At 44.6% G+C, this 16,300-nt stretch overlaps 1 protein-coding gene across 1 annotated transcript; it reads right to left on the bottom strand.

The window, feature by feature from the left end:
• Positions 1-9: 9 nt before the first annotated feature.
• LOC104510443 (transcription factor HIVEP2-like) lies at positions 10-14,725 on the bottom strand. The gene is made up of 5 exons (XM_010152693.1): positions 14,634-14,725; positions 12,144-12,319; positions 9,408-9,509; positions 7,965-8,875; positions 10-1,815 (listed from the first exon to the last, which is right to left on the bottom strand). The coding sequence occupies exons 1-5, from the start codon at positions 14,723-14,725 to the stop codon at positions 1,006-1,008; spliced, it is 2,091 nt and encodes a 696-aa protein (XP_010150995.1). The 3' UTR covers positions 10-1,005.
• Positions 14,726-16,300: the final 1,575 nt, after the last annotated feature.

Below are 16,300 nucleotides of genomic sequence, written 5' to 3'. Positions count from 1 at the left end.
TGCCCCGGCTCTGCGCCTGGCAGCACAGCCAACCTCGCCTCTCCCCGTGAGCGGCACGGACGGCACCGGCCATGCACTTGTACATATTTACATGGGGTGGAATGTATTCCCATAGCTTTGTAAAGGAGTATATAGATCAACATGTCCACATAAGACCAAATACTTTTAATATATTTATAACTGTTTTATAAAGCTTTGAAAAAACTCACAATAGCACATTGTTTTACTTTAATGCTTTACGGTACTATCAGTTTAAAATCACAATCAGCACTTAAGTTATAGTCAATCGGGCAAACGAGACAAAAAAAAATTACAAGAGTTAAGAACTGACTGATACATCCTTTATCTTTTTTTTTTTTTAACTAATGCATAAGTGCAGAATAAGATAAGATACTCTAGTTTAAATATCTTGTTTTACAATATACATTTTGTTCTAATTACGCAACAGTAAATCCCATGCTTCACATAGAAAAGCAATCCACAACATTAAGAAAAAAATTTACAATTTATGAAACAAAGTAAATAAATATTAGTATTACAGAATCAGAGCTGTACATAAAAGCTGTTCAGTTTTAATCATATAAAAATATGTTTTAGTGCAACCTCACATATATTGATGCTGTTTTGCTTTACATCATTTAGATCCAAGTGTCCAAAAAAGGAAAGAAATTACATTTATTACAAAGCAGATACACAAATTCTAAAATATGTACAAATTACTGCTAAAAAAATGCTTATAAGAATATAAGCAAAGTAAAGAAAAGGCACAAACATCTGTACAATTTAAAAGTACCAGACCCAATAAGAATTTCAAATTTAGTTTTGGTCAGGCTCATGATGACTTGTTATTTTTATCTAATTCCTTTGATATAACAAAAGTATATATAATAGCAAACTACTGTAACTTAGAACAGGCATGCTATAAAGTTGAATACTTCTTCTATCTCTAGAAAAAAAAAAAAAGGTGGGGTAAATGTGAGGGGGAAAGTCTCCATGCATCTCAGATCAATGTGGCTTGCTCTTCTCAGATGACGGATCTTTTCTTTCCTGTGTGCTTGACAGGGGGTCGCTCCTGCCGTGAAAGCCCAACTGCCGGACGTCCACAAAGCTCTGGCTGTAAAAGGTGGGATGGGCTAACGCAGTCTGCGATGTACCAAAACTGTCCTGTTCACCACCGTGCAAGTCAGGAGGGGTGGCTGAGGCGCAGGCCGGGCCCGCCTCAGATCCACTAAAGTGTTTAATGCTAAAATGTGCACTTTCTAAGGGTTTCTGGTGAGGCTCAGAAGGCCTCTGCAGCTGCTCTGCCCCGTGCAGAACGGCTTCTTCTGTGGCGATTCGCAGAGAGGCTATGGCTTTTGTACAAGTCTGTATGTTCTCCTCCTGCTCCCTCTCGGTAGCTACGACACTCTCCTCCGACGTGCTCTGCGCCAGCAGCAGCAACGGAGAGGAGGGCGCGCTGGAGGGAGTGGAGGGGTGCAAGCTGTGCGGAGAGGTACGTTTCTCGTGGTGCTTAGAAATACTATACGATTCTTTCGTAAGGATTTCCGCAGTTCCTCTTTGCTTCTCCTCAGAGCCCTCTCTCTGCAGGGCCAGAGCGGACGGAGAATGTAAACCTGAAAGGGCCACCGGCACTGAATGGACCATCTGGATACCCCCAATAGGCATCATGGGGATGGGTGCTCGGATCTGTTGCTGGGAGTGTAGTGGAAGATGACTGAAGACGTAGTCGCTCGGACCTTCGGGGAACGGGCTAGGCTCCATACCTCCTTTTTCTCCATATACGTTGAAGTAAGGCCCCTGAGACAATCCCCTTCTCTGTAACCAAAAAAACAAGAAATGTCAGTGCCGCTACTTCCAAAATTCTTGTCCAGCTGCCAAACCACCTATCTGCTTTCCTGTCTAGCACAACCTCCTGTTCACACAGCACCTTTCATCCCAGATGGATCCCAAAGCATTTGGAAAACTCCACTAATTGCTTATCCAAACAACATAGGAGGTTCTGCTTAGCTCAGCCCAGCGGGGCTCGTGCCCCTGAGGTGAAAGGCAGCAGTTAGTTAAGAGCGTTCAGCAACGCGATGCAGCAATTTAGGTCAGGAAGTGAAGAGTATTATATTCAACTGAAACTGCAGAGAGAATTTGGGTTAGATAGAGTTTCATTTCACAGGAGTAATTTGGCCAGGAGAACCATCCTACCCTCTCTTTCGGCAAACTGTGCAGGTATTGGCAGTCTGCGCCGGGTATCAAGACTTTGTTGCAGACATACACGTCCAAATGCTCCCTGCTCGCCACCTCTACTTGGCAGCACGGGAAATACCTGACTGCATGTAGGGTTTTTCTGCCTGCTGAAAGATCCTGCAGTGAAGTCCCAGAGAAGGCACTTGCTCCTCCTAGCCACCACCGCGAGCTTCACCCAACCCCTGATGAAAGGGGACGGGTATCACCACGGAAGCTCAAGTGACTCTGTACAATGAAGACCCAAATTTTTAAAGTCAGTAAGACAATGGAGCACTACTCTGGCCTATCTGTAGTGTAAACAATAAATAACAACAGAAGCACAGGCATTAGCTGTGAGTGAAAGTGATGATTCTGTGTCAGGGAGACTCACCCGCTCATTATGGGATTGAGAAGAATGAGGGATTTTGTAACAGCTAATAAAAACCAATCTCACAATATTGACGTATTCAGTGCCTTCCCATTAGTTCCTGACTTGGAAGAATGAATAGCTCCATCTCCACTCAGTACTAAATATGCCTCAGTATTAAATATGCCCTGGGCTTTTAGGTTTCTCTTTTCTTTTTCATTCTTAACTTTTAAAACTTGTTTTCCATCTGATGATTAAGTATCATTTATTGCTGACCAGAGGAATAACAATGACAGAAGTGCAGGATGACATTTTCATAACTGTGTGTGGGATTTGGCCACACCACTCTCGGGGAGTCCCATCGGAAATTAAATGAATGAAAATGCTCATCTCTGCTCTGCAAATTGACCAAACACCTATCGATCACCCCCGAGCTGTGCCCCTACCACAGTCTTGGTGTGGCAGCCCGAGGACTGTGCTGCTAAATGCCAATGCATTAAAGTGGCAGCACTTCACTGCTGGGAAATCCTAGCTCTCGAGGCATTACGCACCCTCTTGATCCCATCTCTGGGAACTGGTTTAGGGGCCAATTAAAGATTCAGTTTCTGTGCTACCCAGAGGCTCAGTCTCACTGTGCTCAGATGCGATGTCCTGTTCGATATAAATCAACGTTGAGACAGCAAGGGTGACCCATAAACATCAGACTCAAACTTAAGAGATGTTATTATTCAGAGATTAATCTACGTTGGGAATTTTCCTATTCAGAAAGTGAGACACTCGAGTCTCATAAAAGAGAAACTGTCATAAGAAAGCACAGTGACAGCACGTTATACTGCTGAATGGGGAAAAACCTACGGAATAAATTGCAGTTGCCAAGCCACAAGACATAGTTCACCTACCCTGTCAGCCCTTCCTATGGCAAACCTCACCTCTGCACAGCTGCTTGCCCCCTTTTATTTTTCTATCTTTGGTCTGTCAACTCGTTTCTCAGTCATACTGTTCTCTTGGTCGTTTCCTAAGTCATGACATTTATCACTAATGCATCTTACGTGAACTTGCATTAAGGGAAACAGAGCACAAGCAACCACAAAGAGGAGTAAAACTCAGTGAAAACCAAACCTAGTCACACACAAATCTCTAATTGAGAGAGACGCTGGCTTCATGGTGTACCCTGCCACAGTTTCAAAAGGGAATAGAGCAATCGCCTGTCCTTGTTGGACAGAGGTGGCCAACATGATAGAAACTGCTACACGCTTCAAGATCAGCATCATCATCCAGCGTATGTCTCCTAAGTGTCATTTCTACATAGACAGTGACAGTGTGTGCATGTCCACTGGATGCATTCCAACCCTGGCCGAGCACATATCAGATTATCTTTCTCTAGCTCTGACAGACAAGTTTGGAAATGGCCAACATAGATGGTTATGGGCATTAATAACTGTTCATCCCTCTTACCCTGTTTTTATTTCCTTTCCCAATATCTAGCATTTCCATACCTACAAGCAGATGCACATATACATATTCATGGGGAAAAGACTGAATAATTATTAGAGAAGCTGTCTTCTTTTAACAAACAGCCTGAAAATCCAAAGGCTTGATTCTGTTGACAGGGCAAGTATTAGATCTGAGCACAGTGCAGAAAGTCACAGTGTCTTTCTGCTGTGCAGTCAGAATGGGTTGCTAGCAGTACAGTGAGACGAGCTCCTTTCTTTGTCAGGTGATGGGAATCCAGCGCACTTCCTATCGATTCTCATTTGTGGCAGTTTAGCATATTTCCCTCCAGCTGCAGCTGACATATAATTTCCCAAGGAACAATATTCTGTAGGAGCTTTTCACTAAACTCTCTGACCTGGTCATAAAGCTGGACTGCTGTGCCATGCCCCTGAGTAAAGCCATATCCAGCTTCACAGGTTCCCCACAATTCTGCAGGGACGAGATAGGGCTTACCCTGTATCTGGTACATCACCCAAAACAGGCTATGGGGGATTAAGAGGAATAATGCACTTCAAAGCCAAGTACCTTTCACAGACATCCTCCCGGCAGCCTCAGACCACAGCTTGCAGAAAGATGGCAGTTGGTAAACCTCTTTGATTACCATATTGTAATGTACTTGAGGCTTTTTAAAGTTAAAAACAAGAAAATGTTGAACTCTATTATGAAATTCAGTAACCGAGGGTATTACTGATGTGTTTTCTAAAAGTGACTGTAAATCTGTGTGGGCTTCAGTCTCAGGACCAGCTCAACTTGCAGTCCTACTGAGAATGCGCTGCAGCAGCCCACATACACCAGTGCACCTATCTACAGCTCACCTGGACTTCAGAAGTTTTATGCTGGCTCTCTGTACAGGAATGCATTTCCCTCAAGATGATAAAGTATTGAGTGCTTGGGAAGGGATTTAATATCCCTGTGTCTGGGATGATCAAAGGACCTGTAAAATTTCAGGTGGACACTGAGGTGCTTAACTCCCTTCAGGCCTTCTGAATATATCAGGACAGGCTTTGGACTTCAAAATGAATGAGAGCTGCAACAAAACAGCAACACAAGCAAAATCCACTGCCTCCTAGAAGCTGAAACAGTTTGCACTGTTCACAGCAAGACATATTCATGATCTCATTGTGTCTGGCCCTGGGACTGGAAGAAGAGGCAGAAGCCCTGCCCGACACTAGGAAGTGGCGAGATTCACTAGGAGTGAGGACAAGCAGAAGAGTGAAACTGTTGGTACTGGATCCCATGTGCACAATACATGTTGTGGGGTTGGAGGGGAAGATTGCTTCAGACTAACCCTGTGTGGCCTCTTCTCGCTCACTTCAGTGCCCACTCACAGTTGAAGTGCGCCTGCTGCACTCCTGGAGCACATTTTTCAGTTCTGCTTCATCTGAAAACAATCCGGGTAACTTCCTCCAAGACTGCTCTGCCATTTGAGTCAAAGCACAATAAATGTGAAAACAAACTAAACTGCTAACAGACATGCACTCAAGGTGAACGAAAGCAGGCTTCCCATCTCTCCTCTTTCTCTCAGGACTGGCATAAAATGACTGTGGAGGACAATCAGAGCCCTTCGATAATGGCACAAGGCTCCTCAGAAAAGACCTTTGGCATTGACAGAAGAGAAGATCCCAAATGTATTTAGAGAGCAATGGGGATCTGCCTTTAAATTTAAAGGTAGACATTTAACTTGACAAAGCCAAATGTGCACCAGCATCAACCAGAGCCTTAGGCCCTTGTCTTCCCCCACACTGATATAATAACTTGTGTTTCACCTAAACTCAACTACCGCTTGGCTAAAGTACGTCTTCCAGAGAGGCAGAGAGAGGTGAGGAATCCATCCATCCTTCCTTGCAGTCATTTGCTGAGATGGGCTATCACCCTCACTTGTCATTTCCTCATTTAAATTTGCCTGGGCTCTGCTTCCAGCGATGCCTGCATTCAGGTTCCAGTCACGGTACTGAGGTCTAGGCTTCTCTCTCGAAACACTCAACATGCCACTGAGTTACCGATGCTTTCTGTAGGACAAATGATCTTTTACATTGGGTTTTCCACTGCCACCTGCCTGATCCTACCTCAGAAATAAGGTAAGTGTTAAAAGCCCATCTGGCACGGTGGACTTTCCAATAGAAGGAGCTAAGGGTGTTAAAAGAGTCCTTACAATGTGCTAAACGCCTTGCTGGAAGGTGTGCATAACACACAAGGCAAACATTACAGCGAGAACTGTCAGATGGCCAAGGGTGACTGTTACATACCCTGTTGCCAGCATCATCACACATCCAAAATCTCTGCTACAGGATGCCAGTGGAAGTTTCTCATGCAGGACATGAAGGACTAGGGATCCCTGCACAATGTCAGCTGTAGTGTCTCATATAATCCCTCCCATTTGATACTAAGACATCATGACAAACTGGTGGCTCTTTATCCTCTTCTTGTGCTTCCTTACATCATCCACAGGACTGCTGGCTGGATTTGTATCCTCTCTCAGCTTCGCACTGACCACCCCTATGAGAATGCAGCAGGGTTTTAGCGTGTCAGCCATGTCAGCCATCCTGCTCCGCTGCTCTCCCCAACAACTTGCCAGGCCACGGGGCCGTGCCTAAGGTGAGGGAGAAGTGTGCTGCTCTCTCCTACACACATGGCCACGCACATTGCAGCTTTCTTCCTGAAAATCTAGGAAGCCACTTTTGGATCTGCCAGGCTGGTGGCACCTTGGACTTGTTCGGTCCATCCCTACTCCAGCCACCTTTACGCAGGTGCATCCCTCGCTCCATTCCCAGGTGCAGGTAACACATCAGCCTGGCTCCACAATGAAATTCACCCCAGAGCTCTGGAAGTGCTGATTTTACGAGCTCAGGATTAAATTCTTCTCCTCTACAGAGAAGAAATGCAAAGATTACACAAAAAGCCAAGCAGACAGACAATGAGGAAGCGGGAAGGAGAGCCCGGCCAGGGAGCGGGCAGAAGCCCTTGGGCAGCAGGAGCCTGACACAGCTTGCCCAGGTTGAACCCACACACACAGGCTGACAAAGCAGGCAGTGAGAGGGCAGCAGCAACTTCAAACATGGTGAGGGAAGTGTAAAAGGTAAATAAATAACTGCAGACATAGTGAGGCCGTCCCTTAACTCTAAAGACCGAATTTATTTGTGGGAAGAGTGCTTTGTGAATAGTAGGTCCTGTCAAAAACGCTAAGTCGGCAGTTTCTGAGGGCTGATTTACCAAAAGGGAACAGCACAGACAGCAGCTGTGCAAGTTTTGCATATTTCCATTTCCACCCAGACGGTTGTGTCCCTGTCGAAACAGCCAGTCATGATGGCACTTTCCGCGGGACAGACAGCTGCCTGCTCCTGTCACACTACAATGTCCTTTAAACTCCAGCCACACATCCTGATTTCCATGTGCACCCTGCTTTTCTGAGAGGTTCCATTTATTTTAGTGTTTCTATTGCATTAAACCATACATCTGCGATGGGCACCACACTGCAGTACCAGGGCCTCCAGCCTTGATCTGGGCTGAGTCCCAACTGACAGTCTGGGAGGTAAAAGGTTTTACAGGACTGTAACAAGCCCCACATGCCATGTAAGCCTCCTGGGCCGTTTTAAAATAAAGACAGAGGTAGTTAATGTAATCCAGCTTAATTTCAGTGAAGTTAATGGAGCTACTCAGGCTTGTACCAAGTGACCCTCACACTGACTCTGTGGCACCTACTTGAATCAACATCTCAACCTGGTCCCTGTCTATTCCAAATTTCTTGTGTTCATTCCAAGACTTCCTGATGAAGCTCAAAGCTTATGCCTTCTTCTTCTACAAAGCTTCAAAGTTATTTAAAATAATACGCACAGATCAGGTAAGAGCATTGGTTTTGACAACAGGAATGAAAATATTCTTTCTTACTTACTGAATTCCCCACTGGAACAGATTCAGACTGTAAATATTGACCCATGGACAACGCTGGATTGTGGTATAAGCCCCTCCGGGGAGATGCTGCTCTAATGGAGGCTATATATCTCCTCTCTCGCCTAGGAGACAAATCTCTTCGAACAGACACATCTTTTCCCGGTGACATTGGTCTCCTTGGCGATAGGTGACGTCTTGGTGACATGTCCCGTCTTGGCGATAACTCTCTCCTCAGCACAGCCTCCTTCCGCGGGGAAAGGTGCCTCATGGGTGAAATATCTCTTCGGGGTGACAGATGCCTCCTGGGTGACAAATCCCCTTTTGGCATTAAATACCTCTTTGGTGAGTTATCTCTATAGGGTGAAGAATCGTAGCCGGGTGACGACTGTCGACTGGAAGGTGAGAGGTCCCTTGGAGACGAACTGGGGTCTAATGAAAGCACGTAATCCTCATCCATGCAGCTTGGTATATCTAACCTGTCTTTATCGGGCTCTGAATCCGTACTCTTGCTCTGGAAAAACCTCTGATATTCTGTCATTTGTGAGTCTTCACAGGAGTCGCTTGGCGTTACAAGCTGAGTAACCTGAATGCTAGGTAAGGTGACCAAGTAACTGATGAGGGAGGAGTGTCCCACGGAAAGGGAGCCCTCGGGAGAAGCCCCCTGTGACGCCCCAGCCGAGTTCACTGACAGGGAGGAGAACCGAGGGGGCTGCGGGCTGGTGCTTCTTGATCTGGTTTTTGGCGTCGAGTCTCCCTGAGTATCATCAAAATCATCCTCATCTTCATCGTCATCATCATTGTCGTCACCATCCTCGCCATCCGACTCCTCCGCATCGGAAAACTGGTGCTCCGCTGACAGGCCAGCCAGGTTGCTGCTCTTCTCTGCCTCCTGCTGCATGTCCTCCATGTTTTCTGAAACAGCCACGGCAAGTCAGAAGGGTGAGCACACCCCCCACCTCTCACACCTTCCGCCACATTCATTCCCCACCCAGTACACCCATTGCATCGCTGGATGCTCCTCATCCAGGATGGCTGCATTAAGCCACTCTTCATACTCTCAAACCATCATTTTTTATAATAATACCATAAAACTCTGCACTTGAAAGGAAGTATAAAAAGCAAATTCACCCGACCCCAGCTTGAAATTTTGCTAAATGTTGCCATCTCTCACATCTAAATTGAAAAGATGGGGAACTTTGTATGACACAGGTCATACTTTTATTTCTAGCTCCCCCTCATGTATCTTAATAAAAAAAAGGTAACTCAGACAAACGGATCACATTCATTTTTTATACTTCCTGTTTACTAAAACGATGTCTCTTAATTAAAAAATGCCCCAAATACTCTTAGTATATTTTCCCATGCCAAACACTGTGCTAAAGTGCAATGAGTCATTTGCATACTCCAGAGGCCATTCCAACTAAACTAAATCATTCTGACATACCTGCTTCTTCAGTTTCAGCATCATCTACGGATGTCATTGATACTCCAAGCTCCAGGCATTTTTTCATGTGTGCTTTAGACTTCATATGTTTTGTCAGATTTCCTATGGATCAGAGATTAATCTAATTAGCGGACAACAGCAAAGATCACTCTTCAAGTCAGGTTTTGGTGTATCTTAATTCCGTTATCCTGCAGATGGGGCGGTTTTAGTTTAAAAAAAACCCACAACAGACAGGCCTGACTCGTCCAGCCCGTTGCCCTCAGAGCCTGTTTTAATAAAAGTGGTTTTTTCTATCTTCCAAAAAACCCGTAGTCTTTCAAATAAACTTAAACTCAGGGCCTGAGAGGTGTATAGGCATCTCTCCAATTTTCCACATGACATTCAGGCATCCCAGCAAGATAAAAATCTCACTTTTGGATGTTATCTATCCCTGGGTTCTGTGTTTGTGATGCGTAAAGACTGCCCAGACATCAAAGTCAGTCCAATGCACACCAGCTGTTCAGGGCTCACGCTCTGAGTTTCACAGCGGTACTGTCAAGCTAAGGGTTCTCCCATTTACTTCACACATAGGCTCCAAATGTTTAGCGTGTTCAAAGCATTTTGAAGCGAAAGTACCCCACAAAAAGATGTTTATGGGAGACTTCTATGCAAGTTTACCATCTAGCTGCAATCTCTGAACTGGGAGGAGTTGTACTTACAGCCTTCACCTGGGATGTGGAAAATCCAGGTTCAGCTCCCTGCTCTGGAGTACAGATCTGAGCCAGACACCGCAGGGATTTGAAATCAGATCTCCCATTCCCCTGAGTGAGCAATCTAACACTAGACTATTGACTTTTTGGAGTGCCTGCCTCGGTCTGCTTTTCCACAGATAAGAAAATTGGGTTGAGACTGGCCTCAAGAGACATTTCATGGCAAAGAATCTTGAGCACATAGCATGACCTGGAGAAACAAGAATATCACTCTAATTCATTAGTCACTTCAGTCACATTTGCAACAGCCAATGGGGAAAGCATGGCACAAGCAAACCCAACCCACTACCAAGACATGGGACTTCTTAGCTCAAGGAAAGCACCTTGTGAATGTACCTATGCTGCTTTTGGGACCCCAGCCAGCATCTCCAGATGGTGTATGTGGCACATCCAACCTGAGGATGGGAACACTGCACCACTCTGTCGGATAGTGGAAGTGTGCTTAGAAGCTCACAAGCCAGGATCCTCTCCTCTGACTTTCAGTCCCGGCTAGTTCCAATAATCCCCTTCTCAGTAAGAGTTTCTTACTGTGCCTGAGCACTGTGTGAAAATTCTAACTTGGCCCCTGACGCCTCTGGATGGCTAAACGCTTGAGGCATACACTGAAAACCTACGTACCTCTGAAGGTCTGACCCCTACTGCTCTCAGCAAAATACCAACAATAGTAACGAGACTGACAACTGCTCATAAGCAGTTATACACCAGTTAAACCCTTCTTGTACTTCATGGGCTAACTTAGTCTCTTCCTACTCATGCTTTTTTTGTGCAACAGCATACCACCTCCTCCCTGTTTCTTCTTCTCTGCCAGAAATGCCAGTCTCAGCAAGCAATTTCACATTTCTTTCCATGCCATCTCTTCTGCCTGGAATGTCCTCTCTGAACACAGCTGCAAAACTACAATCTTCCTTCAAGTTCCTCCTCAAGATCCATTCCTCCAGCAGTGTCAAATGTAAACAGTGATCCCAGAACAGCTCTCCAGATGGTCTACTGGGACTACAAACGAGCAGCTCCTTGTCTTTGTCTCTACACCCCCATGAAAGTTCTCATCCTAAATTAGGTTGATGGGTCTACTGCCATCCATCAGCTATTCCCATCTTTGGCAGAGGAAGAAACGCTGCAGTCATGGAAACTATTACAATTCTCAATCCTCAAAACAGCCATGAAACTGCACTGGGATCTTGGGAGAAATTTCCTTTAGCTTCCTCTCTTCCCCTTCAAGCAACTTCACTGCACTGGGACTAAAATCCATTTCCCTTGTCTGCACAGGGAAGCTAAGAGACTTAGAATGTGAGGCTCATTTGGGCTGTGCTACAAAGAAATGCTACAAAAGAAAAGAATTTTTTTCTTTTAAGGAGACAGTTGCAAGGCAAATCCTAATTCCAAAGAACAGCATTATCTGTGGCCTCAGGGTGACAAATGGAAGTTTTCTTCTGTGCTGATAAATACATGTGAACACAAGCTATCAGATCTCTATTCATAATTAATGCCACAGTGGATGGAGTGGCCCATCTGGGAGACATACATTATTTATAAACTTGAAACTGACCCACTGCAAAGCGCGTGAAGGCATGTATTCCTCAGCAGCTGATGCTCTGCTTCCACATTATGTCATAACAAGTGTACTCTACTGGTAGCATTTAAGTGTTGCTGCAATTAAAATTTGCACCATGTAACAGTTTTGGCAGAAAGTATTATTTGTAAGGGCAGTTCTTATGCTACTACATTTTGTCGGCAGACAGATGGACCAGCCAAGAGCCTATAGCTCTTAATAAAGCCATCCGAGGAGTCTTGGAGTCTCACAAAATCCCTGGATCAATTAAACAGGAGAGAAAAACCTCTCTCATGAAGTCCTGTATACACAAACACAGTAACTTTATTCTGAAGAAAATTCTCTCCTTGACTGCAAAGGGTGCTTGGATCCCAGATGGCAAAGCAAGTCAAGATTTGTTTGGGAAGTGGCAAGAGTTCAGCAAAAAGTGTCAAGTACCTTTAGTTTTGAAGGCAAAATTGCACAGCTTGCATACATAAGGCCGGACATCAGTATGAGTGCGGATATGTTTTTTGAGCATGCTTGGCTTTTTGCAGCGAATTCCACATTCTTCACAAATGTACTTTCCTCGGCCACGACCTCTGACATAGACATAATCCTCATTTGACTTGTACCTGTTGGAAGAGAGAAAGCATTTAAATCATACAGACTCTAGGTCACAGACATGCGCAAACACCTCTATGCATCTGACCCTCACCCTGGATGTATCTCATCCCAAGAAATCCACGGAAGTCCATGGGGACTACTGAATTTTCAGGCTGAAACTCACAGTGTTTGCCTTTCAGGGAACGCACTGGTCCCAGTGTGTTTTAACAATATGAGACCAATGGGTTGCAGGATGAGAACAGTATAAACACCTGTCACGAAAGAGATTAGCAACTGTTCCTATAGACACAGCACAGCTCCAAGTATGCGTCTGCAGGCTGGATTTATTTCAGCTAACTGCAGTCTTGTACAACGCAGGTACCTACCACCACTGGAAACCGCGTCATTGAGCAGTACAGTTCATTTAACTATTTTACCATATTTATCCTTTGGGATCAGATAAATCACATCCTGGAAATGGCCATTTATCCCCATAAAGCATAAAGGGAAGGCAGACAACTAGCAAGGATGCACAGGTTTATACTACAGATGCCTGAACTTCCCGCAGATGGATCCCTCCCTAAGAGACACCAAGTTGAGTTCACTCAGGTACATGCTGCTTCAGAAATGAAATGGGAAGCTTCCAACCTGCATACTTAGCAGAAAGCTGTTGAAGGAATTTTTCTTAGCACAGACGCAAGCATTCCATGCTATTTTTGCTGACTGCATAGTGTGTAGTTAGAAAATAAATAATATATGCAAATCTATGTAGATCTGCACATTGCTTTTACGACCATGATAAATTGTTAATACTGAAATCTAAAAGGGCCCAGGGGATCTGCTCAGGCTGTTCTGAGGTTTGAAGAGTTCTGGTCATTCCCTAGGGGGAGAATTTAATCTTCATTCACTCAAAATAAAATCCAGAAATTGCGAGAACTTAAAAATATTTTTTTTTCTGCCCTCTGTCCTCCATTTCCCTCTCCCTAAGCAGCACAAAGTACTTTCAATCACCCTGTGGATGCGCAGCCCACAAAGTATCGTTGGTAATGACAGTGAGCACTTTAAATAAATAAGGAACCGTGCGAAAGATTCTGTTAATGTGATGATAACTCTACAAGAAGCAAGTGGCAATTTTTGGGTTACAGAGCTGAAACATTTTTCAAGTGTGCTTTTCTTAGATGAACGCTTCTTCCATATGTTCAGCTGTATCACTGGCAATGTAAATACTGAAGCTAATATCTTAGGAATACATAAAACACTATCCTATTCTCAGGTCCATCTTGTTATCTATTAAACACATCAGCTCCTCTTTCAACTGTGGACGTAATTTCTTTTCATCTCCTTTCTAACAACATTGATCCTCCCACATTTCCTTCATTGTCCCTGGCACCACAGACAAAATCAGCATAGTTTAATGTAATTCAGTATTTAGCCATCTCTCTAGCAGGTTTTTTTGTATAACATTTCTGAGATTCTGCTTTGCTGTCTGCCCCATTTCCCAGGTTTACTTCATACACACATGCCAACAACTCCTAGTCATCTCTCTATCCACTGCTTCATCAACTACCTCCAGGCTTTCTCCCACAGACAGAAAAAATGTCCATTATTGTTTGAAAGACTGCCATTTTATCTTCTTTTCATCTCTCCTTACAGTCAGATTTTGCTGGGATGGAGTCCACCATATGACCCCTGATTGATACTGGTAAGATAAATGCTGTTACATGTGTTTTTCTGTTGCCCCATCTTCACTGTTCCTCTGCCTGACCTCATTCCACTGGTTTCTGTCACCTGTCAGATCCCATTGGGCACAAAGACAATTAGACAAGACCCGTCTCTTCATCATTCATATGGACGGTTCTTCGCCATAGCTGACCTTGACTCTCTAAGTATGCTTCACCATAATAACTGTAAGAGAAATGACACGCACAAATGTGACATTTAAAGAAGGGCCAGTCCAAAATCTGAAACACCAGAAGACAGAGTCTGTGGTGATTATCTTTCTAGCCCCCAGGAATATTAGCTCTTACTATTAACTCATGCCTCTCTCAAAACTCTCAGTAAATTCCCTCTGGATGCTACACAACTTTCATATAAAGACTATGGTCACTGCTGCTCTGAGCTTGACTTGAATGGGACTCTGGAGTTAAAAAGCATTAACAAGCCTCAAAGTCCTGCAATTTCTCTGCAAAATGTTAATTTATTGGGGATTTTCAATTAGAGTCTATTACTGATAGATAAAAGAGCAAACATAGGCAAACTGTGATCTCTTGCTGTCAGCTGACATGCCATTAGCCAGATGTCAGACAAACGGGCATGTTGGCCCTGTCCCTCCTTTCTTTTCACTTCATGCCGTTAGTAACCACATAACCGTACTGCAGCAAGTACTGAACTCCAAACTGCCGTTTGTCTTTGAGGAACACTGCTTCATATCCCATCAGGGGTTTGCAGTCACAGATGATGGAAAGCAGATTTTGTGATTCAGATCATTTCATTTGAATCAAGCCACTTGCCAGAGGTAACAATATAGTTGTTAGCTTCTTCCTTCAGAACCCTCCCTGCTGCGATGCTTACAAACTCCTCTTGACGGGCTTCGGCGTGGCGAGGTGGTGATGTGCTGTGACATCTGCTTCTCGCCTCAGCTCCGTTCATTCTGTTCCCTCAGGTTCTCGCTCATCCCCAGCTCTGTCTATCTGCTTTCTGCCCACCTGCCACACGAGCGCTCCGCTCCCCTGGCACAGGGCAGCCGCCCTCCCCTGCCCAGGGCACGGGCTTTCCACAGCCCAAAAACGGACAACCCCAGATCTTTCTCAGCTACGGATGCTGAACTGCCTTCTTCGCACTTACAAAACAAAAGCAGTCAAGAATCAAATCCACCCCTCCAAGACAAACGAAAAACAAAATGAAAAGGCTGTGCTAAAACAAAGTATCACCACGAACGCTTGTCTGTCCAGGGGAGAAAACGTGGAACAACGACGACGACGACGACAGGCATGTGCTGCATAGTTCAGTGCACCGCTTGTGCACGCTGAGACGATACGAACACGAGACTGAGGAGAGTATGGCATGAACAGAGACGAACAGAACAGCTCTACAGCCAAGAGCGAGCCAGCAGGGAAACCCACCCATGCTAAAAACTAGCTTTCAGAAGCCACAAACAAAAACCTGAAGAGGACAAATTCAATAGTCAGGACAAAAACCAATGAAAGACATGGTTATAATATCTAAAGAATATTACATACATTTAAAAAATAGCCAAACTAATGAAAAGAATTAATCTACCCTTCCACAAATAACTCCTATAAAACATAAAACCAAATTATGACGTAAGGAGAGAGTGGACCCGTTAACACCACGACACCTCATTCACTGTAGCTTTGCAGGTCATATGTCTCTATTGAGGAAGTCTGAGTCTACTGCACAGATTATGTGTGTCCTTCCCACTCCAGATGTTAACATGCACATCAAGGTTTCTTATGTTGTGTTTTACTCAAAGGACGTCTAAACATAGCCAAGTATTACTAGGAGACTTTTCTAAGTGATGTGTGAATTGTATGACCTTACACTAATGGTTTCATAGTCCTTATTGGTGTACAGGAAAACTTAAGATGGTGTAAGTAACATACGAACTTTCTTAAAGAAGGTATTCGATGGCAGAGGTGTTTTACAGGGTGATCTGCTGCAGCTCACACTGACCTGAGTCCTCCTTTAAGTTGCTTTTCTTAACTCACTTTTACTCTTCTGACCTCTCATCAGGCAGCTTACATCAGAGCAGACTATCTTCAGCTGGGTGATCCAAGTTCAGAAGTGATACTTGGTGGGAAGCAGGCAAGTATTTCTTACTTCAAAGAGGGTGTGAGCTGAAGCAACAGCTCTTCACATTTCTCATAAACTTAGGCTCACCCTCGAATCTGGGTCACTCTTGTGTAGCCTGCCTACCAGCCTGGGTACTAGGACAATGTACAACCACAGAGAACAGCCAGGATCAGGGCTGCACCTGGGTTGGGGCAATC

The sequence above is a fragment of the Eurypyga helias genome, unplaced genomic scaffold (genome assembly GCF_000690775.1).
Source record: "Eurypyga helias isolate BGI_N326 unplaced genomic scaffold, ASM69077v1 Scaffold14995, whole genome shotgun sequence".
Taxonomy (NCBI): domain Eukaryota; kingdom Metazoa; phylum Chordata; class Aves; order Eurypygiformes; family Eurypygidae; genus Eurypyga; species Eurypyga helias.
The sequence above is the reverse complement of the archived record's forward strand: the minus strand, read 5'-3'. Positions and strand labels throughout refer to the sequence as shown.